At 42.7% G+C, this 21847-nt stretch overlaps 1 protein-coding gene across 3 annotated transcripts; it reads left to right on the top strand.

The window, feature by feature from the left end:
- The first annotated feature begins 429 nt into the window (after positions 1-429).
- Positions 430-20155, top strand: sin3aa (SIN3 transcription regulator family member Aa). 3 transcript variants are annotated; one of them, XM_020079168.2, is made up of 21 exons: positions 430-561; positions 6283-6499; positions 6809-6991; positions 8106-8212; positions 8664-8958; positions 9090-9338; positions 9503-9655; positions 9855-10010; positions 10157-10246; positions 10686-10804; positions 10928-11138; positions 11872-11988; positions 12453-12691; positions 13051-13234; positions 13407-13980; positions 14891-15060; positions 15147-15320; positions 15601-15693; positions 16569-16663; positions 16900-17092; positions 18265-20155. In XM_020079168.2, exons 2-21 carry the CDS (start codon positions 6314-6316, stop codon positions 18493-18495), a joined length of 3819 nt encoding a protein of 1272 aa, XP_019934727.1. In that variant the 5' UTR covers positions 430-561; positions 6283-6313; the 3' UTR covers positions 18496-20155. The 3 variants fall into 3 exon arrangements, with proteins under 3 accessions (XP_019934727.1, XP_019934726.1, XP_019934728.1); XM_020079167.2 differs by lacking the exon at positions 430-561 and adding an exon at positions 4023-4242; XM_020079169.2 differs by lacking the exon at positions 430-561 and adding an exon at positions 5186-5317.
- Positions 20156-21847: the final 1692 nt, after the last annotated feature.

The raw sequence follows: 21847 nt of genomic DNA, 5'->3' as shown, positions 1-21847 counted from the left end.
TAATCCTGCTGGACAATGATGACACCCTTATTTGTTACTGTGGTGATATGAATGATATGAACATCTACCCCTGTTGGTAGTAACAAGAGAAAATACATCACAAAAGATATTGTTGGAGTAAAACAAGCAATCTGAAAATAGCTTTGCAACTGTTTCTATCCAATAGGCCTGATAATTAATCAATCCTGTAAAGGACTGAGCAAAAGTATCCGAAATAAAAATATAATGGCTGCTAAATACACGATGAAGAATATCATCCTCTGGAATGTAATGGGGAGGAGTGCATACCTAGAGTACAGTTACTTCAGTAATAGTACTTGATTACTCTGCAGGGCAGCTGCAGAGTGTGTGTGTGTGTGTGTATAACACAGGTGGTGGTCCTGCCTCGCAGTTTTGATCAGACGGAGTCAGCAGTGTGTCTGTGAGGCTGCCTCTCTTTTAGCGGGCGATATTCAAAATAAAGTGACGTAGCTGGTGGTGTGCGCCAATGCCAGCGGAGGGGGGCGTCTCCAACTAATTTTGTTACAAACACGAATCCGGAGTAAGGAGTCTTTTTCCTGGGTATGTAACAGCTGCTTTAACTACGTTAATATCTCACCATGGCTGCTGTAACAAGCGAACGGTGTTTATGATGAGTGGGGGGGCGGCGTGTTGCGCCTTTTGTGTCTTGAAATGAGGCGATCGGGGGCTTGTTTTTAAATGCTGGGGATCGGCAGCAGTACAGTGGTGAAATGAGATGGGTCGTCGTTGAGAGTGCGGGTAAACAGAGTGTGCGGGGCAGTGCGGTGGTGATGTGAGGCATCCCGCTGTTTTGGAGACGTTCGGTGTGCGGGGCTGTGTGCGGGGCATGTTTGTAAATGGCTCGTTCGGGTTAGGAGGAGGAGGAGGAGGAGGGAGTTGTTGTGGTGGTGAGACAGGTTCGACATTTTTACTCCCGATCGCTGAAGTAAACAAAGAATGGGATTTGTTGGAGGAGGCGTCCTCTCCGCCGAGCGGAATCGCGGCCGCTGTGGCTGCGTAGTTTTCGGGGGAGCGCGGCGGGGGGAATGGCGTGGCTCCTCCGCGTCGCGACGCAGTAGTTCCCGTTTCCTTTGACTTTGGCATTGTTTGGTAAGGGCACCCGGATCGCCTCTTTGCCGCCAAGAAAATACGCAGGAGCGTGAGCCGCCCAGGCCCGGCTCCTCTTCCCTCCGCGTCCACCTGCGCTGATGCAAAGCGTCAATAAAACAGTGGGTGCGGGTTTTCCGTTTTATCTTTGTCCAGTGGAGCCTTTTGTCTGGAGAGCGCAGCCTGCACACACGCACGTCGACCGCCGCTGAGTGCACGGAGACAGCGCACCCTCCTCCCCGGGGTTGTGGAGCTCCACAGCCCGCAGCGTGTTGTCGTGCACGCTTCTGCACAGAAACTTGAAATAACGACTTGTTACGCAGCAGAGAAACACTCTCATAATGCAAGGTTAGACAATGGAAACCATGGGTCGTTGTGCAAATTCAAAGTGAATCACGTCGTTTATAATGCGCACGCAATTACGAGAGGGGGGGGCGGCGGTTGGGATAGCAGAGCTGCGTGTGTGTGTACAGGCGCTGCTGATCCCTCTGCCCGGGCTGGAGGGAGGAATCCCGGGCTACTGCTGCAGCTCCGCCTGTCGTGGGCGAGGGTTTATTTTGGAAGTTCCACCTTTTGGGGATTTGTAAGGACGGTTCTATGCGCTGATTGGCTGCAGCCCCCACAAAGGGGAGGGATCCGAGTGCACAGGCAGGATCCCGCCCACTGGGTCACGTGTTACCTGACTCCAGGAAGTGGTCGTGCAGCTATCACATTTTAATGCATTTGATTGACAGACAGAAAGTCGGTCTGTCACACTCGAGACTCAAATTTGTGATTATAGATGAATGACAAATATTAGTTTTATTTACACAATAACTGTAAAATAAAGACTACAAGCACATTCAAACTAAATATGTCCAATTAGACTTGATGCATTACTATGGATGCAATGCACAATGATTTTCATGATTGATTGATCCGCTCTTTATTTTCTCAATTCTCCATCACAGTCTAATTTGTCAGAATACAATGTGTTCATGCTAGTCTACTAGAGGGATGTCTTTGAATGTCTTGTTTTAAATAGACAATTCAAAATTCAGATACTGGTTTTCCTGGGATATAAAAAGAAAATCCTCACATTGGAAAAGTTGTGATCAGCAAATTTTTAGCACATTTGCTTGAAAAATGTCTAAAACAATCAAATATTCGAATTTTGATTGTTGATAGACCAAACAATTAATCAGGGAATTGTTGCTGCTCTATGCACATTGTTATATTGGTATGAAAGGTTGGTCTGGGTCATAGACAATAAAAGGTTCAACTACCTAAAAAGTGAATCTATATATTGACACAGAATTTAATATACCTAAGGCTGCATTAGCAGACAGGAAAAATGGGCAACAGCCACAAAATTTCAGTTCCCTTAACTGTGGGAAACTGCAACATTAAGTAATCCTGTGTTGTAGAGGACAGCTTTGATACCTTTATTATTTTTACTTTATATTGTGCTCAAATGTGGAATTTCCTATTTAAATAGTTTTCAGAAAACATAGCACACTTATATGTTTTCTGAAACCATAGCACACTGATAAATTACACTTAATTTACTGAGTATTAATTATTAGCAGACATGCACAAACACACTGTAGATAGTGAAATCAGAAAGTGTCTATTTATCGAATGTACTCATTTCACAGTATTGCTCACAATACAAACATTTAAATGAAACTAAGCACTCCTGGTATACATTTGCATACAACATACATTTTACATATAAAACTATCCTGCTATGTTATTTTGACTTAACTAAACAAAAAAGCGTTTATTCTTCCTGCAGATCAGTTTTTAAATATTTTAGCATGTTTTGCACACACAGCTCATTTAAGAACTACCCATAAAAAACAAAACCAATTAGCCTTGGAATCTGACCATAGTGTTTCAAACATTTATTTTTCAAATTAAATAAACAGCAGACAGTCAGTCAAAAGCCTCCAACACTGGAAGATAAATGTAAGACATTATGAACAATTTGAAATATGATCACATCTTAATCTGGTCCCACCTACAAAGGAATACTGCATTAAAAGACGACCTTACTGTAAGAGAGTTTATTTACACAAGTAATAGGGGCTACTACCCTTCATTATCATTATCGGTCATATTTGCTCTACAGAACAGTCAAAAACATAGTCACAATATTCCTGAGCACAAGTTGATGTTATTTAGTGTCCTGCTTTGACTCAAAATCAATTTTTAAATCTCAACTGTCTTATTTGTTGTTGTTCACAAGTTGTGTTTTATTAAAGTTTCTCAGATTTCAAGTAAATACGTAATGGCTGCAAATAGTGATTATTTACATTATTAATACATCTGACTATTGTTCTATTTAGGTGTAGATTAAGTTTATGAAATGTGTGAAAAGTAAAGACCATCATTATTCCTCAGTGCCTGGGATCTGACAAGAAAACATAGCACAATTTGAAAATATGTGGTTATAATAACCCTAACAATAACCTATAGTAAGAAACAAGGAAATGCGCCCTTTGGTACAGTATTTGCATGCTGCCTTTATAAAAAACCACAGACATGTAATATTGAATTTGAAGTGCCATAAAATACTGATGGCAGTGTGCTTTTGAAATGTTTGCCCTTTTTAATCGTCCTATCATATGAGCTTTAGTGACCTGGTTGTGCTCTGGGTGTCTGGAGGAAAGACATGGAGGGGAGTGGGGGTCTGTAGCAGACGGATCCAGCGCTTCTCTCCTGACCCTATACATAGTGTGTAACACATCCACGAGCTGAACTCACTGATGCACTGCCGCGCTCCCAGTCAACATGGGCGTGCTTTGGGACCGGAAGATAACTCCATGATTGACAGCTCGGGTCCTCCGCCCCGCCCTCCCGTGGACCCTCCGAACGAACTGACCAATAGTGCTCGTCAGGGGGCTGGCCTATGCAGAAAAACCACGCCTCCCCCCATTGCTAACCGAACGGAGATTGTTTTCTTCTCGGGGAGATTTTCACTTTGCAGCCCGGAGCTCTGAATTGTTTACTTAAATCACGGATAAGTTTGCTTTTTCACGCATACGTCCGCGGCGGTGTCTGCTCCATCTTCAGCTGTGGCGGGTGTCCCCATCGGTTACGGATTATCAAAGCATCATCGGTGAACTTCAGCTCGCTGTTTAACGAGAGGGGGTGAGTTCAGCTGAATTCATTCAGTAAGCTAACACTGCTAGCTCCAATCTGCCTATACCACCTACATACTGTTAGCAGACGTTTTGAGTGAAGCCCACGGGGGATCGACGTCTCTCCGCCTGGCTCCCAGCACGACCCGATATGAACCACTGAGATAAGCCGATAGCGCTGCTACAGATGTTGTAGCAACAGTGAGCAGGATCGCTCATGCTTAGCTGCATGTGCTTCCCTGCTAGCCGCGGACAGTGCTCCGTGTGGGGCTTCCAATGTTGTTTACATTAGCTAGCAGCTAATTGGCAGCTCGCGACCACTGTTGATAAACCAGCTTCCCGGCGAAGTTATTGGAAAAAACACTTTAAATCGCTTCCGGGTTGGCTAGCCGTGGACTTTTGGCGCTTACCTGATGGAAACCGAGGGGAATTAGCTCCACTCGTGTGCCACGCTCTAAATGGCGGGCGTGGGGGGAAGCGTAGTTCTGTAACTCGAGGTCGGTGCTTGTGTCGCTAGGCCGTAAAGGGGATGGTTCGCTAACGGCTGTTAGCACGAAGCAGGGGTAGTCGTGTTTGCCTGTAGGTGTCTGACTGTAGCGCTACAACTCTACACCGAGCGGAGGTGGTGCGGCTATAAATACAGCAGCCTCGCTTTCATTGGCCGTGGAGAGCCGGGGGGTTGTCGGCGAACACCCGCCGCTGTCCGGACACCGAGCGATGCTAAGCTCACACGGGGCTAATGGGGTTCACAGTCAATGTGTGGCTTCAGGTCGGTGTCGAGGCTCTGGAAACGCGGCGGGTTCGTCCCCCTCGCTGTGTTTGTCTGAGAAGCCACGGGTCGAGGCGAGGAGCAGGCGCTGCCGTCTGCAGGAAGTTGTGAATGGCAGAGTGACGTCTCCCACGTTCCCGCAGCACCTGTTCGTTGCACCGCTGACGTCCACGGTCCGTGTTTCATTGGCCACGCACAGCACAAGTTTCACATCCAGCACATGTTAAGATGAGCATCCATTCAGGAAGCGATCGTGGGTTTAGTTTTATCACTCAACAGCCCCATCATCTGGAAATAGAAAGTTGGAGAAACACGTGTACGTAATGTTGACGTTCATGAATTATCCATTGATATTTGTTATTATATCATTTTATTTTATTTCAGGTTGTCTTGCAAAAGCTGGCTGGGGACAACATATGAGAGTTAGCTTACACGATTATCTCCGAATAATCAACAGTAGTTTGACTGCCCCTGTCCAATAAATGACACAGTTTTTTGTTGCACATAATACTGCAGCATTGCTTCTCAAGTAATGTCTCTGTCATTCTGAATAGTGTGTTTTGATCAGGACCCCCACATTGATCATTTCCCCCCACTTTTGATCGTTGATTATTTGATATAAGCCTGGATTGTTTTTTTTATTTCTTATTTGGGGGGGGGGGGGGTTCTTCACAGGCGAATTAAAATCCGTGTGAAACAGATTTAAGATTTACGGTGAATCGTACCTTTGAGCTCATTGTCAGATTCCAACGGTTTCTTTCTTATTAATAACAAAACTTCATTATCCTGATTTTCATGTGAGGTCATTATGATGACAAAATGAGAATTTAGTTTCCAATGCTTAGACTTGACAAAATAAAGACTGTTAAAACACAGTAAATTCGTTTATTAAATAGCTTAAATTGCAAGCAACAGGTTGAATTGGAGGAAGATTTTCAGCCCAAAAGTTGTTCTTATTCTTGTCTTATAACTTATCTAGAGAACAATGATTTATTGGCATAATCACATCCCTCCTTGTCTCTAGTTTGTGCTTAAAATCATTGGATGTTTCCTTAAATCAATGGTCAATAGTTAGTTTTCTTTCTCAGCCAAATGGAAGAAGTGGCTTGCTGGCACTGTGTACCCATGAGTTCACAGTTGAAGTAAAAACTTAAATATTGCCATATGTTCCTCAAGACATGATTGAATGAATTCAAGAAACAGAGTTAATGGAGTCTGATTAACTAAACAGAGGTCTGCCAGTCTAAAATAGGGTCCATATGCTGCTCTTTCTATTCCCAGGTCTCTCAGCTCTCACGAGTATGAGTTCATAATGAAGCGGCGACTGGAGGATCAGGAAACGGTTTTTGCATCGCAGCAGCGGCGCCTCGCTGGCAGTGCGGAGGCTTTCCAGCATCGTGTCCTGGCCCCTGCTCCAGCCCCAGCTGTGTATGAAGCTGTGTCCGAGAACATGCAGCCCACAGCAGGTGTCCAGTACTCCGTCCCCCAGGGATATCAGGTATATACTGTTTGTCAAGTGTGGACGAGTTTTACGCATTTTCTGTTTTTGAGTTTGACCAAGTGTAATGTAGCAGTTTTAAAATCACTTGGCAGCCATAACTCATTCAAACTGTCAGTCTTTGGTGCATGTCAGTCAAATGTCTGTTTTTTTCTTCCTTGTGTCAAGTTTCAGCACATTTTCATATAATGAAATTGCTCTACATTTTTGGTATGTGGCTATTTAAATGACAAGAACAGGGCATCAGATGTCATTCAGCCACTGTTTATTATCCGCCATTGTTTTTTAAACCTTACTCTGCCGCCCCAGGTTCCCACCGTGGCCCAGAACAGTGGTGGGCATGGGCACACCCCGAGCCCAGCAGTCCATGGGGGGTCCCACCACCACAGCCCGGCAGTGCAATCCCATGGGCCCTCTCCGATGTCGGGACACAGCCATACGGCTGCTCCTCAAGCCTCAGCCCAGGGCCAGCAGCAGTTTCAGAGGCTCAAGGTTAGTCAGACACTTTTATTGTGTCAGGCTCTAGCAGTTGTCACATCCCATGGAAAACCTGAGATTGTCAATGATGTCCCAAGCTAAAGAAGTAATTGAAAACAAACATATATAACCCCAAAGGTTCCTGTACTTTTTAAAGTACTATACCCAAACCTACATGAAACTTTATTTAGAACCTGGTCCCTGAATTCCTGCAAAGGTTCTTAGTTCAGGGGGAAAGTTCCTGTGGTATAAACCCTTTTAGAGAATGTGCAACTAACATTTTAAACCTGAAATGTGGAACTTTTGTTTCCCCCTTCTGGCAGTGAGAGTAATTACATAAACAATGTTCAGAGAACTGTCCATAGTTCCAAAACAATAAATCATTATTTAGGTTGAGGAATTGTATCAGTTATGTAGGCCTCTCCAAAAGTTTTACAAATACCAGCCTGTCGGAAAGCAGTATGGCAACATCTGTGTCTGCCCCAGACCCTTCTCTTCTGTCAGAGCTGTCCAACCAGGAAAAGCAGCAGGAGTTATAATCCATGTTCCTTCTCGCTGTTGATCACTGTCTTTTTGAGAATGTAATCCTTCCTCTGAATGCAGACTTTCTTTTTAATCTGGAGCATCAGAAGCTTTTCATGGGCACACACTTTTCTGAATTTACCCTCTGTTGCAGCGGCTTTTTTTCAAAGTCCACTGCTGCGGCTGCTCCCTTCATCAGCTCTGTCAAACTTGCTGGTTGATATAAAACACACACACATTGCAGGGAATTGCTGGGAATAAAACTCAGATATACTTTAAAATATAGAGAGAGATTTAACAGGTACTGATGGACTGAATCAGCATTCTGTGAACTCATTTGGCGACTGCTGTCACATCTGGGTTTATTTTCAATTTGTTCTACTGATTTATTCTTAGTCAGTCAGGTTTTAAGAATGTGATGGCGTAGTTGGTCATAGCTGATTTGTCAAAATCAAGCAAAAAGAGTTGCTGCTATTTTTAATTGTTTCTTACCTTAAGAACATCTGGTGTGATATATCATAATTGGAGCATTGATTTAAAAATGAAAGTGAAAGAAAAACAGATTAGACCTCTGACCTCGTCTTTTTCTTTTCTTTCTCACTCTAAGGTGGAAGATGCTTTGTCTTACTTGGATCAAGTGAAACTGCAGTTCGGCAACCAGCCTCAGGTCTACAATGACTTTTTGGACATCATGAAAGAGTTCAAGTCTCAGAAGTGAGTACCCTGTTTTATTTTACAGGAGGATAATGTGAGTCATTGGGTGGCACATGCAAAGTTTCTCATTCAGATATTTCACGACATGAGTTCTGTTCTCACCCATGTCATAGTACCTTTAACTTGCACCACGCAGCACTAGTATATTTAGTTAATAACAAAATTTGAATATACATTTGGCCACAAATCCCCATTTTTAATTGGCAAAAAATTGTTCTATAATTAGAAGGATTTTGGCTCGACTTAAACTTCAAGAAAATATATTTTTTTGCTTCCATAAAAATAGAAGGCATATTTTTAGATTTGCTGAGAATGAGTGTAAATCCTGATAAGTCTGTCACAGCTGGACAGCGAAAGAAGACATTTGTTCAGAATAATTTAAGGTTCAACAGGTGTAAGTTTAACAGCTGAAGTGGACTTAAATTCATAATGTGTGTTCTTCTGTCTCTAGTATTGACACCCCAGGGGTCATCAGCAGAGTGTCGCAGCTGTTCAAAGGTCACCCCGACCTCATCATGGGCTTCAACACCTTCCTGCCACCAGGCTACAAGATTGAGGTCCACAACAATGACTTGGTGAACGTGACAACACCGGGTCAAATCCACCACATCACCCCACATGGCATTTCAGTCCAGAACATCCCCCTAACAGGAGCAAATACCCAACACCAAGCACAGCTCCCGTCTGCACCAACCACCACCGCTCCACCCCTTCTCACACAGTCTACCCCTGCCAAGACGAGCAAGGTGAGTACTAAAGGCCGAGCAGGAAATGACTGAACACCAGCCAAGTTGTAAAAACAAAACATGGTGGAGCTGGTTTAAGTTTAAAACTGGACTTAGTTGTGCAGCATCTAATAAAATGTTCCATCTTCCAGCCTCTCCAGCCCCAGGCCTTGACACCAAGCAGCCAGAGCAATCCGTCCATCCCTGCATACACCTCTCCCCGCTCCCCGCCCATGCAGCTCCACCCACCACTCAGCGGCACCCCCACCGGTCCACCCATGCAGAACAACCAGCCTGTGGAGTTCAACCACGCCATCAACTACGTCAACAAGATCAAGAACCGCTTCCAGGGCCAGCCGGACATTTACAAAGCTTTCCTGGAGATCCTGCACACGTATCAGGTCAGTGACTCAAACTAAAAAAACACCCAGATACTTAAAAAGTACAATTGTGCCTTAATTTTTTTATATCTTATAATATTTTAACTGTTGCACTTATAGTTAAAACAAAATGTGGGAGTCTAATATTCCTGACATAACACTTATCTTGTGCTCATCCTCTGCAGAAGGAACAGCGTAACGCAAAGGAGGCTGGAGGGAACTACACGCCGGCCCTGACGGAGCAGGAGGTGTATGCTCAGGTAGCCAGGCTCTTTAAGAACCAAGAGGACCTGCTCTCAGAGTTTGGACAATTTCTACCTGATGCCAACAGTTCAGTGGTAAGCAGACTCTTCATGTTACGCAGGTCTTATTGCAGATACTCAAGAAGTAACTTGAACAAGTACATTTCTTCTTTCTTAAAATATATACCTGCTGTATTAATGGGTCTGTTCAAATACTGTATGAATGGTGGTCACAGTTGTAGTCCTATTCATCTTCATATACCCCAGTCTTACCAGTATCATGTCTTCCCCACAGCTGTTAAATAAGACTACAGCTGAGAAGGCAGAGTCTGTACGGAACGACCATGGTGGCACCGCCAAAAAGCTGCAGCTCAACAACAAACAGAGGCCCAACCAGAATGGCTGTCAGATCCGTCGGCATCCAACTCCAGGGACCACACCACCCGTTAAGGTACACGCCTAGAATCGCACACGCTAATTTAGCTATAGCTGCCTACAGATTCCTTTTTATTGATGTGTTTTCACGTCTGACGTTGTTCATTTGTTTTGTAATTATTATACTTATGTCCTCTCGTTGCTGTTTCTGTAATGCTACAGAAGAAGCCCAAGTTACTGAATTTGAAAGATTCTTCGGTCACAGAAGCCAACAAGCATGGAGTCGGCACAGAATCTCTGTTCTTTGAGAAGGTGAGTTGGTAATATGCTGTGTTTTTAGCTTAAATACAGGTTAAGTTTAGTTGGAATTCCTCATTCTCATGAAATGAAAAGACAAAAAACACTTTATTGATCATTTCACTGCATTATGTCCATTCATTTTAAGTGGAATTGAATATATTTATTATTAATTTATATTTTTTATTTCAAACTATTCTGAAATACTCTATAATAAGATTTAAAAGTTACTAATATGACTTAAAATAAAGCACAGTTTTTGATTACGCACAGTCAGTCTAATTTATCCAAAGTTAGAAGAAGCCTGAGTCCAAACTTAGTAATATGCCGCTGACTAAAAGTAAAAAGTGGTATTTTATTTATTTATTTTCCCAAATTTGAGATATGGCAGGCAGATTTTGTGCATCTCCAGTCGACCCTGACATAAATGTTTTTTGAATATCTATCATTACAGGTGCGCAAAGCCTTGCGAAGTGCGGAGGCTTATGACAACTTCCTGCGGTGTCTGGTCATCTTTAATCAGGAGGTGATCTCCAGGGCTGAACTGGTGCAGCTGGTGCTGCCCTTTTTAGGGTGAGTTGTTTACCTACACACACTAGATACAAGTCTTTCCACATTAAAAGGTGAATATATACAGAATATATATATATATATATCTCATTCATGTTCTTTTATATTTGACATTCTTACATACAGTAAATTCCCAGAGCTGTTCAACTGGTTTAAGAACTTCCTGGGATATCGGGAAATGTCTCACATCGAAACATACCCTAAGGAACGGGCCACCGAGGGCATCGCCATGGAGATTGATTATGCCTCCTGTAAGAGACTAGGCTCCAGTTACAGAGCTCTGCCCAAAAGCTACCAGCAGCCCAAATGCACTGGGAGAACACCACTTTGTAAAGAGGTGAGAGGAGAACGCTTTGAAATCCTTTAGGTTTAGAAAAGTCCATCAAGTTTAATGCATTCAATGTATCACATCCACAATTTTCTATATTATAGTCAGACAAATATGAAATCCTTTTTTATTTGTAATTAAATATGCAGTAATTTACAAAATAAGGTATTCAATTAAGAATTCAGACAACAGTAAATGACAGTGGTCAGTTTTCTCCACACTGATATGACATTCATTCAGTTTAGATGTGGACAAACCCTGATTATAGCCTCTGCTGTATCAAGGTAGCCCCATCGGGCCCTCCCCCTTAGCAGCGCCGCTGCACGTCGGTGCATTACTCCACGCAGGTCAACAAGTGACTCTGCTCAACAATTAATGTAGCGGAAAACATGAGTTGATTATGTTCTGTCACTGCATCGAAGCAGAGTCTTCCACGTCTGCAACGTGATGCATCTAAGAGTTGAGAAATGTCCACACCTCTAATAAATCCATGGTACTTTGAAGATTGGGTATTGCAAAGATGAGATTTAGTTGACAGAAATGTGTAGGAAAAAAATACAAGAGCAGATCAAACAGAAGAACTAGGAAAGTTTTCAACATCTCTAAGCAAAGGTGGTATGATGTCAAAATGACCTTTAGGACCAAGCTGATGGTCAACATCTCACTATTACTGGCATCATTTGTTTATTTGTTTATCTCCATCGAGCTTTAAGTTGATAGTGCTTGTTTCTACTGGGTCCAGGTCTTAAATGACACCTGGGTGTCCTTCCCCTCCTGGTCTGAGGACTCAACGTTTGTCAGCTCCAAGAAGACCCAGTACGAGGAGCATATCTACAGATGTGAGGATGAACGCTTTGAGGTGAGTGGGAATATTTAATGTTTACAGCTCGTCTGTAGATGTCCCCACAGGGGTGATACCACACGGTTTAAATAATTTATTTTATTCCAATTTCAAATGTCATTTTCCCTGTTGAGGATTTCTTTTTTCTCATTTTTGTCCCAAAACCATCAGTGAACATAGACTTTAAGTGAAATCAGTCATTGTTTAACAATCAAAGACATAAATATTTTACATCAAGAAACATTTTTCATTGGGAAAAGTATTCACTCATTCCCAGTAAAGAATCTTTAAATGAGTAGCGTGGGCGCCCTGCATAAGGAGGCTTGAGTCCTCCTGCAATAGCTACAGGCTCTGCGCTGACCTAGCCCATTGCTGCATATCCTCTTCCATTCCCTTGCCCCATTTCACGCTTACTAGCCTGTAAATTATGGTGAAATACTGCAAAATATATCTAAGAAAAGAATCATAAATCCCCCCGACAGTTGGATGTTGTATTGGAAACCAACCTGGCCACCATCAGAGCCTTGGAAACGGTGCAGCGCAAGTTGTCCCGCATGTCTGCTGAGGAGCAGGCCAAGTTCCGCTTGGACAACACACTGGGTGGCTCCTCGGAGGTTGTGCACCGCAAGGCCATCCAGAGGATATACGGAGACAAAGCGCCTGACATCATCGACGGCCTTAAGAAAAACCCTGCAACTTCTGTTCCCATCGTGTTAAAGAGGTAAGTGGCTGATAGAAAAAACCTTTTTCCTCTTGAATTATTTGATTAATGTTACTGAAAAAACCTGCATATTACATTGCTGTTCAAGCATTGCAGTACATGTCTGTACACCAGCTTCAGCTGAACCACACCTTATAAACCCACTAATCCACACAGGGCAGGAAAAGGCAATGCGATGTGTCTGGTGTATATAAAAAGGACTCCTGAGAATTAATGTTTGCTTTTATAGACTACAATCTCCATCGCTGCAGAAAGAAAGGAGAAGCTGCCACTTTATTATTTGACATTGCTGCCTGAAATGCATCATGTTGCAGCTGATGTTTGCATCAGTGTCGTTACTTGACTTCTGTTCTCACCAGGTTAAAGATAAAGGACGAAGAGTGGCGGGAAGCCCAGCGAGGCTTCAACAAGATATGGAGGGAGCAGAACGAGAAGTATTACCTCAAGTCTCTCGACCATCAAGGCATCAACTTCAAACAGAACGACACCAAAGTGCTTCGATCCAAGTCGCTGCTAAATGAAATCGAAAGCATCTATGATGAGGTAAAAGACAAAAGAAAGACAGAATCAGCACAATTCAAAATATGTACAAAGTCATGCTAACATTTGACCAGTAGAACAACATTTAAGGAAACTGTTCAGGTCAGCTTTAGCATAAAAACTAAATAATTTATTCTCAAAATGATGACTATGAAAAACTTTTTTTGCTCTGCAGCGCCAGGAGCAGGCCTCAGAGGAAAACACCAGTCCACCCACAGGTCCTCACCTGACACTGGCCTATGAGGACAGTCAGATCCTGGAGGACGCAGCAGCACTCATCATCCACCATGTCAAGCGGCAGACGAGCATTCAGAAGGAGGAAAAATACAAGATCAAACAGATCATCTACCACTTCGTCCCCGACATGCTGTTCTCCCAGCGCGGCGAGCTCTCGGACGTAGAGGAGGAAGAGGAGGAGGAGATGGATCTGGAGGAAGGAGCTTCCAAAAAGCACAACGGCGTCCCTGGCAGCGGGAGCCCCTCCAAGTCCAAGCTGCTGTTCAGCAACACGGCAGCGCAGAAGCTGCGTGGCTGCGATGACGCCTATAACCTCTTCTACGTCAACAACAACTGGTATATCTTCCTGCGACTGCACCAGACGCTGTGCTCGCGCCTGCTGAGGCTGTACGGGCAGGCGGAGCGACAGATTGAGGAGGAGGTCAGAGAACGAGACTGGGAGAGGGAGGTCCTGGGACTCAAGAGGGAGAAGAACGACAATCCAGCCATCCAGCTGAGACTGAAGGAGCCCAGTGAGTACACACACACAGACATTATACATTTTTCATCAGTTTTCTATGTTGCTCCTCAACCCCGACTGTTTTGTGTTCGTCTGTTTTCCTTTTTGAGGGATAGAGCATAAATCCTGAAACTGTCTTTATAGACTTGCAAACCGTTTTACCTGACCCAACCCATTATCGCTATTACCTCCAGGTCAAATCCAGACCTGCCTGGACCCCATAACATATGACCCATGACCACTCGTGATTAAACACACATGCTACATACACAGTCACTCACATCAGTGCGTTGTAGCCTATTTGTCAGCCTGTTGGTGGTTGAGTTGTGTTCTTGAAAAGGTTTCTGTGAATTGTCTCAGCAGCTGTGCTCCTGCAGCTGTCAGTGTGTTTACTGTGATTAGCTTTCGAAAGCTAATACTTTAGTTTTCTTTACCCCAGAAAAGGCCCTTTATATTTAAATACTTTATATTTACATAGAGGGGACGCTCTCTACAGAGGCCACCATGTTTTTTACATTAGTCCAGACTGGACAAACTAAACACCTTTTGAGTTTTTATCACAACTAAAGGCTGCCACAGGTTCTTTTTCATGTTTGGAATGAGAGGGTGAGGTGAGGGGTGTTCAGCTGCAACATGAAATTTCAACACTAGATATCACAAACACACTGTACCTTTAAGGGCTCTAGCTGAGGCTGAATTTCTTATCTGCAACAAATAATTCACATTCCTTTTGTAATAGAGAACGTCTGAAAAGTATTGTCAACATTTTCATGTGCTTATTGCAGTCAATAAAGTGTAAGAACAACAACTGATAAATAAATGATCAAACTGTTGCTAAAGGTGATCTCTTTGAAATGTCAGACATGTTTTGTTGCATGTTGATCCACTTTTTCATCAGATTTTTGATGCTATTTCTTCTCTAGTGGACATTGAGGTAGAGGATTACTACTCAGCCTTCTTAGAGATGGTTAAAAATCATCTGGATGGAAACATGGAGGCTTCTCAGTACGAGGACTCTCTGAGGGAAATGTTCACCATCCACGCCTACATCGCCTTCACAATGGACAAGCTCATCCAAAGCATCGTCCGGCAGGTAAGAACTCATTCTCTCAGGCGCAGAATTCCTGCAGCGCTGTCGTGTTCATTGTTTGTCAAACACCAACATTTCTCTCAAACCAGCTCCAACACATGGTAAGCGACGAGATCTGCGTCCAGGTCACAGACCTCTACCTGGCAGAAAGCGCCAACGGGGCCAGCGGCGGAACCATGTCCACACAGTCTTCAAGGAGCTCTGCGGAGTCCATGTACCAGCGGAAAGCTGAACAGCTTATGTCTGACGAGAACTGCTTCAAGGTAAATTCACAAAGTTGCTACTGTCATAGGAAAACTGGGGTGATGGTGCATATCTTTTTTTTTTTCTCTACCTTTTCAAGTTATTTTAGATGTTTTTGGTAGCATGGATATAGGAACTTTATTTAAAAGGATAGCATCAATAGAGATCATAGGGTTTACAGCAATGATCCTGCGTAAAATACTGCAGCTGCCTGGTTTGCTCTCCATCCCTTCAAACCCTTTGGTACAACTTTCACACACTGAATTTAACTCTCACGCTGTGTGTCCGTCTCTTTCTCAGGTGATGTTTTTGAGAAACCGGGGGCAGGTGCAGCTCATGGTGGAGCTACTGGACACAGAAGAGGAGAATTCAGACGAGCCCATGGAGGCTGAGGTAAGAACATTTTAACTTCCAACAAGCCTGCACTAAAATTTCAAAACATACTGGGCCATGTTTACTATTTTACAGACCAGGAAGGACTTTTTTTAGATAGGGCCTTTGTGATGGCAGTAAAATGGCAGTTAGATGGCAGTTTAAGGTAAATACCCAACCTTCAGTATTAGACCGTAGCTGAACATTAAGTGATTCAGAAAACATAAATCATCAGAAATCTTGCTTTGGAATAAGCGTTGTCACTTCCACAGCAATAACCTTGACTCGTCCAAATTGAGAGTGGGCTCTCTTCTCTTGCCCTTTTTACCAGTACACAACAGAAGCTGTTTGTGAGATCACAAATCTCTGAGTCAAATGCTGCAGACATTTTCCGTTAACTCTGGATAATGTGTGCGTGAGCGACCCTGTGAGAAAACAGCAGGAGATTGTCTGGAGGATTGGGCATGTTGATGATTTTTGTAACATGTGATAGAAGTATAACTGGAAAAAAAATGAAGCATACAAATATCTCAGGATGAAAAAGAGAAACCGTGCACATAGGAGACTCTGATGATAAGGGCCGACGATGGTGTTGATGGGTAATAAACAGAGACACGTGATCGCTGCAGCAGAATATGTTTACGTCCTGCCTCTGCCTGCTGCTTCACCCCTCACCTGAACACTCCAGAGATTTCTGTGCTATTGTGAATTTGTCTGATCGGAGAATCTCCTGATGCATTCATCATATGAGAAAGACAAACTCTGGAGAAAGTCTGAAAATGGCTTGAAAGAAGCCGCAAGTTCTATCACTTTGATGGCACCAAATGATCTGCTCTTTTTTATTGCTGCTGTGGGTGTGTGTCATCCCCTTGACGATTCTTGTTTTGTTTATTCAGCGTTGGTCAGATTATGTTGGACGCTACTTAAATCCAGACTCCACCACACCTGAGTTGCGGGAGCACCTCGCTCAGAAGCCCGTTTTTCTTCCCAGGTAAGTCGTCACCTAGGGTCATTCAACAGATTGGCAAAATAAAGTAATTTTCATGATCAGGATTTATAGTTTTCATAATGCATGACATTAGAGTACCTTGTTGCGTAAGCTGTCTGACACATTCCTTTGAAAGTCGAGGCCTCTGATTAAATTAACTCTAATCGATTTGTTCTGACACATTCTTGCTGGATCTCATTAGTCACTCTCATTACGCTCGTCTCCGTGCTCATAATCAGGAATTTGAGACGGATCAGAAAGTACCAGAAAGGCCGAGAGCAGCTGGACAAGGAGGCCTGCGAGGGCGGCAAGAAATCCCTGGAAAAAGAGAAAATGGAGTGCATGTTCAAGCTCAACTCTTATAAGATGGTCTACGTCTTCAAGTCTGAGGATTATATGTACCGACGCACTGCCCTGCTGCGAGCTCACCAGGTAATCTCTCCACCCTGTGCCTTCATACGATTTACTCAGTGAATGTGTTTTTCTATCTTTACTTTTATGCGTGTTGATCTGAGGAGGCTGCTTCTGGCAATGACTTTGACAGTGTTAATATATATGCACCTTTTTTATATAAACTCCAGAGCAGAATCAGTCAGAAAAATGTGTTTTTCTAGAGATCTTTTTAGATGCTTGGTTAAATTAGCTTTCAGACAGCAAATCCTGTATCTTTGGGACAACAAACATTGCAAACATATGCTGTGGTTATATTTAATAACACAGATTAAACAGATCTGCAGTTTTTAGAATTATATTATATTATACTGTATTATCCAGTATTATAACTCAACAGTTCAGCACTTAAGTTTGGCTGTAAAGTTTTTAAAATGGAGCCAGCATTTCACACAGAATTCAGTCAATCTACGGTAGCTGAAACTTTGACAGCATAGAAGGTAACAGATTTATGGATGATAGCAAATAGTGCTGAATGCAGCAATACAATGTAGCAACAGAGTAAAACACCAAGTTAGAGATCTTTTATGTTATTATGAGAAGTCTAAACAAAATGTAGCTTCATTATGAATCTCTGACCGGACAAATTAAAATATAGCGGGCCACCACAGTCTAGACAATTAATTGGAAGTACTGCATGCAAAGCTTGACTGTCCTGAAATGAATCCTCAAAACGAAACCCTTATTACACAGATAAACTGCAGCTAAGACACAGAGAGCAAAAAGCTTCCCGCCTCTTTAGTTCTGTTGGTGTTTAGCAGTCAGAAATAGCAACTGTCAGAGCGATGAAAACATTTGTCCGTGTAAACAGAGCTGAGAGAAATGCTGATGTGTCTCAGTGAGCTGTGCGATGCATCACAGACCGAGGAAAGAAAGCTGCTCGTCTGACTGATTTACAGACAGATTTTGGCTGCTTGTGGGAGATGGAGATCAGGTGACGTGGTTTAAAAACTCACCGAGTTGACAGTTGAATGTACTTTGAGTCACCAGTGAGGGGCGCTCTAATGCAGAAAGCTGCTGATTCAGTCATGATTCAGTGTTCTCAGGTCAGACTGAAGATATTCGTTAATGTCACAGTCGAGTCTGTACCTATGTCAACATTAACATCATTCTCTACGCACTCAGATTTTTAACAAATGTCTGTTTTTCCTCAGTCACATGAGAGGGTGAGCACACGGCTGCACAATCGCTTCCAGGCCTGGGTGGATACGTGGGCCAAGGAGCACGTCACCCGTGACATGAGCGCCGAGACCAACAAGTGGCTGATGGGTGAAGGGCGTGAAGGCCTATTACCTTGCACCACCGCCCGCCAGCCCGAGGTTGTACACTTCATGAACATCAACAAGTACCGCGTCAAATACGGCACAGCCAGCAAAACGCCGTAGCCGAGGAGAAATGGGGAGAGAGAGACTGATTCCTGGGGGGTGTTTTGGTCTGAAGTCAAACAGGTCAGGAGGAGGAGGAGGGACGAGGGCCTATTAATGTGTTTTTAAGGCTGACATGGGAGCACAATTAAGCTATAGCTACCCTGTATGTTGCACCCGGGGCGGCAGGATTACGGATTTTACCAGCGTTTTTAGCTGGGCCCATTTTTTCACAGGGCCTTTGGTGCCAAAACTTAGGAATTGTCACGTTCCAGTCACAGACCTGAGCTCCTACCAGCACTCAGAGCCACGTCTCAAACAAAGTTCCCCCCGAGCTTTTTTCAGCCGGGCCGAGCAACACAAGCAGGGAGCCTGAGAGAGAACGAGTGGTGCTTTTTGTACTTAATCCAACCGAGCTTCGATTTTAGCTGTTGACTGACCATTTTGTCTGAAGCCATCAGAGTGAGAGCTCCATCAAAATCAATCATACAGGGATTTTCTTTACGATAGTGTTATGCTACAGTATCCATGAAAAACAATATGGCGGACAAGTGCACTTATTTAGGAGTAGGGAAATGTTTCAAATAGTTTTGTTCCCAGAATGAAGGTTTGGAGGACGCTCAAATAAAAAGTCTGTGGCAACTGGTTCAGACGTTCCTGTGTTATGGCTAAATCAATTATGTACCTTTCACTAGACGGAAAGAGGGACACGTTTCCTTTTCCAGAACACATGGCAGCATTATTAGAAACTGTGCCTGAGCCCCAAACAGCATTGTCAGGTTAACATCCGAAATGCACTGTTGCATCTAATGTACAAAAAAAGAGAAACAGCCTCACAGCACTGTTTGGTCTCAGACTGTAAAATTGTATAGCTTGTGAATGTCAGATACTGACATGTATTCCAGTGTATGTGTTGTGTATATATATTATATATAGTTCTATTAACACACATGATCCTCGCCGCCCTGGAAGTCAATCATTTTAAAATGCCCTCGGCCAACACACCAGCTCGTACACACACACACAGACACACACACACACACACAGACGCATACATACGCACACACTAGGAGGACTGTCCACATGCCGCTCACATTGTAAATACACTGTATATAGTCTCAGACTTTTTATGACAAATCTGTGTTGTTGTGCTAGTAATACTTTCCAAGGTTACTGTGGACTTTAGTGATGAATGGCTAAAGTTGGTATGTATATGAAAAAGACAAATGCAAGACCATTTATTACAGTTTTTACCAAAGGGAGTTGATTATAAAAAATAGCTGTTTCCCCCTTTGTGTGTTCCTTTATGTCTTTTCCTTTTTAATTTCTGTTGTAAAAACGTGGAGAAGTAGAAATGTATCCAGGTCTTTCGGTTTTTATATATGAAAAATGACCCTTTTTTTCTTCTGAATGTGACATTTGATTAAAAAAGTATCACTGCCCCCCCTTTTGACAACTGACACCGTCCATGGTGATGGTGAGACTCATTTCATAGTTCAGACTTGACAGACTCCACAACGGTCTCACCCTGTGATGCACGCGGCCCTCCCTGGATAGATTTCTGCTGCAAACATCACCCAACACCATATTTTTGATAATGGAAGAAGTCACACGAGCATGTCTTTAGTCCCTTTATTTAGACATTATTTAAAGTAATAATAAAAATGACATTTGTAGCCTACGGAGCCCTGTGTGGAGTTGTGTTGAGTGATTTCTTTTTTCACACGTTCATGTTAGTGTCCATTATTTGTGTAGCATAATATTTTCCTCTTTATCTCTTCTCTAATACCAAGGTTTTTTCATTCAACACAATATTCATACGCAAATGAGGTTTGATTTTCATGTCAGATTCAGTTTTTTATTTTACCTCTTGTCACTTCAGTCTGCCAGGAGCAAACAGGCCTCTAAGAGTTACCTCTGCAAAGGAAATTTAGTTTTCATCCCTCATTGTTTGTGATCTACTGGACAGATTAGCATAAAACTTGGTGTGGATCCGGATCAGGCAATTTGCGGCATTTTGTTTCAAGTTGGCGGAGGTATGTGCCCTACTGATTTCCATTGCTGTTATAAACTTTGAATGCAGTCTGTGACAAGTAGTAGTAAACAGAATAATTACAACAGCATGTTTGTTATCCACAATTTAACATCTTTTAACAACCAGTAATAGTAAACAAGCAAATCCTTGATTTTGTTCCTCTCCAGATATGTTATCTGCCATTCTTGAAAAGTCTACAAAACAATATCTTAAAAAAAAACATTAAGTATTAGGTTTTGTTTTTAATGGTCTTGTAAATTAGCATATTTACCAGGGCTGACTCAAATAAATACAATTGTTAATTATTGTTTTTATAGGCATTACCAGAAAAAAATCACACAAAAAAGCAGTAATACAGTACATACAATTCTAGGCTATTATAATAACTGCTGTAAGTGTGGCTAGTAACTTCCTTTGAATTCCTGCAGAGGGAGCCCTCTCACTGTTCACCAACATAAAGAGCCACATAGATGATTCATTTGTTCCCTTGAGGAGTTGAGCCACAAAAAGAACTAAAGTTTGTGGTTTTTGATTTGCAGGGTATTGATTAGCTGTGTAAGTGTGTGATCCCTTCACTGTCATCATGGCTGCAGTTTGTCCGCTCTCCCCCTCAGTCACTGTTGCACCCGGTTTTCATCAGCTTCACCTAAAAAGATTTTTAGAGGCATTCAATGTGATCTTCACGTGGCTCATGCTGCAACCTGCTGTGCATTATTCACTTCACAATAATATGAAACAAGAAAAGCAGCACATCCACACATCAGCAGTTTTTGCTTAATAATTAACAATTCAATACATTTCAATAATGATGTCAGCATAAATTGATTGTTAATATCTTCTACTTCTATTTTAACATCTTGCTAATGTAGTTTTGAACAGGGGCCTTTATCAGGTCTACACATCGAACCCCCATATAGCTTCTGTATATATATTATTTCAGTGGCACCACATTCAAATTCTTCCCCTCTATTAACCAGTAATGCAAAACCGGCAAACATGCAGATTTTCCACAAGTTTTAGAAACTGGCCAAACTACACTTAGCTTAAGACTGCAATTCAAATTTTCAATTTAAATCTGTTGACAAGGACGAATGCAAACTCTAACTGCTGTCAACCAATGATGTTATAATCTAAACATGCCAAACTGTTTTGTCATTTATTGATATGTGAGTGAAAAGGTCTGAAAATGAGAGAAACAGTTGGACCTGAAGTTATCATGAGAGATCAGATGATGAAGTTAGATTCAAATGATAGCAGGGGTGGATACACAAGCAGGGGGCGCTGGCCCAAGCTCAAATCTGATTGGCCCCTGAAGTGCCCCTTTCTAGACTAGTCACT

Source organism: Paralichthys olivaceus, chromosome 7, assembly GCF_024713975.1.
Source record: "Paralichthys olivaceus isolate ysfri-2021 chromosome 7, ASM2471397v2, whole genome shotgun sequence".
Lineage (NCBI taxonomy): Eukaryota > Metazoa > Chordata > Actinopteri > Pleuronectiformes > Paralichthyidae > Paralichthys > Paralichthys olivaceus.
The sequence above is the reverse complement of the archived record's forward strand: the minus strand, read 5'-3'. Positions and strand labels throughout refer to the sequence as shown.

What these genes read in the sequence shown, in the direction of transcription:
- sin3aa (XM_020079168.2), top strand. Translation starts at nt 6,314, where the DNA reads ATGAAGCGGCGACTGGAGGATCAGGAAACGGTTTTTGCATCGCAGCAG. An exon ending in AGCAGTTTCAGAGGCTCAAG is followed by an intron (nt 6,992 to 8,105) that starts GTTAGTCAGACA and finishes TCTCACTCTAAG; the next exon opens with GTGGAAGATGCTTTGTCTTA. An exon ending in GCTGAGACTGAAGGAGCCCA is followed by an intron (nt 13,981 to 14,890) that starts GTGAGTACACAC and finishes TTTCTTCTCTAG; the next exon opens with TGGACATTGAGGTAGAGGAT.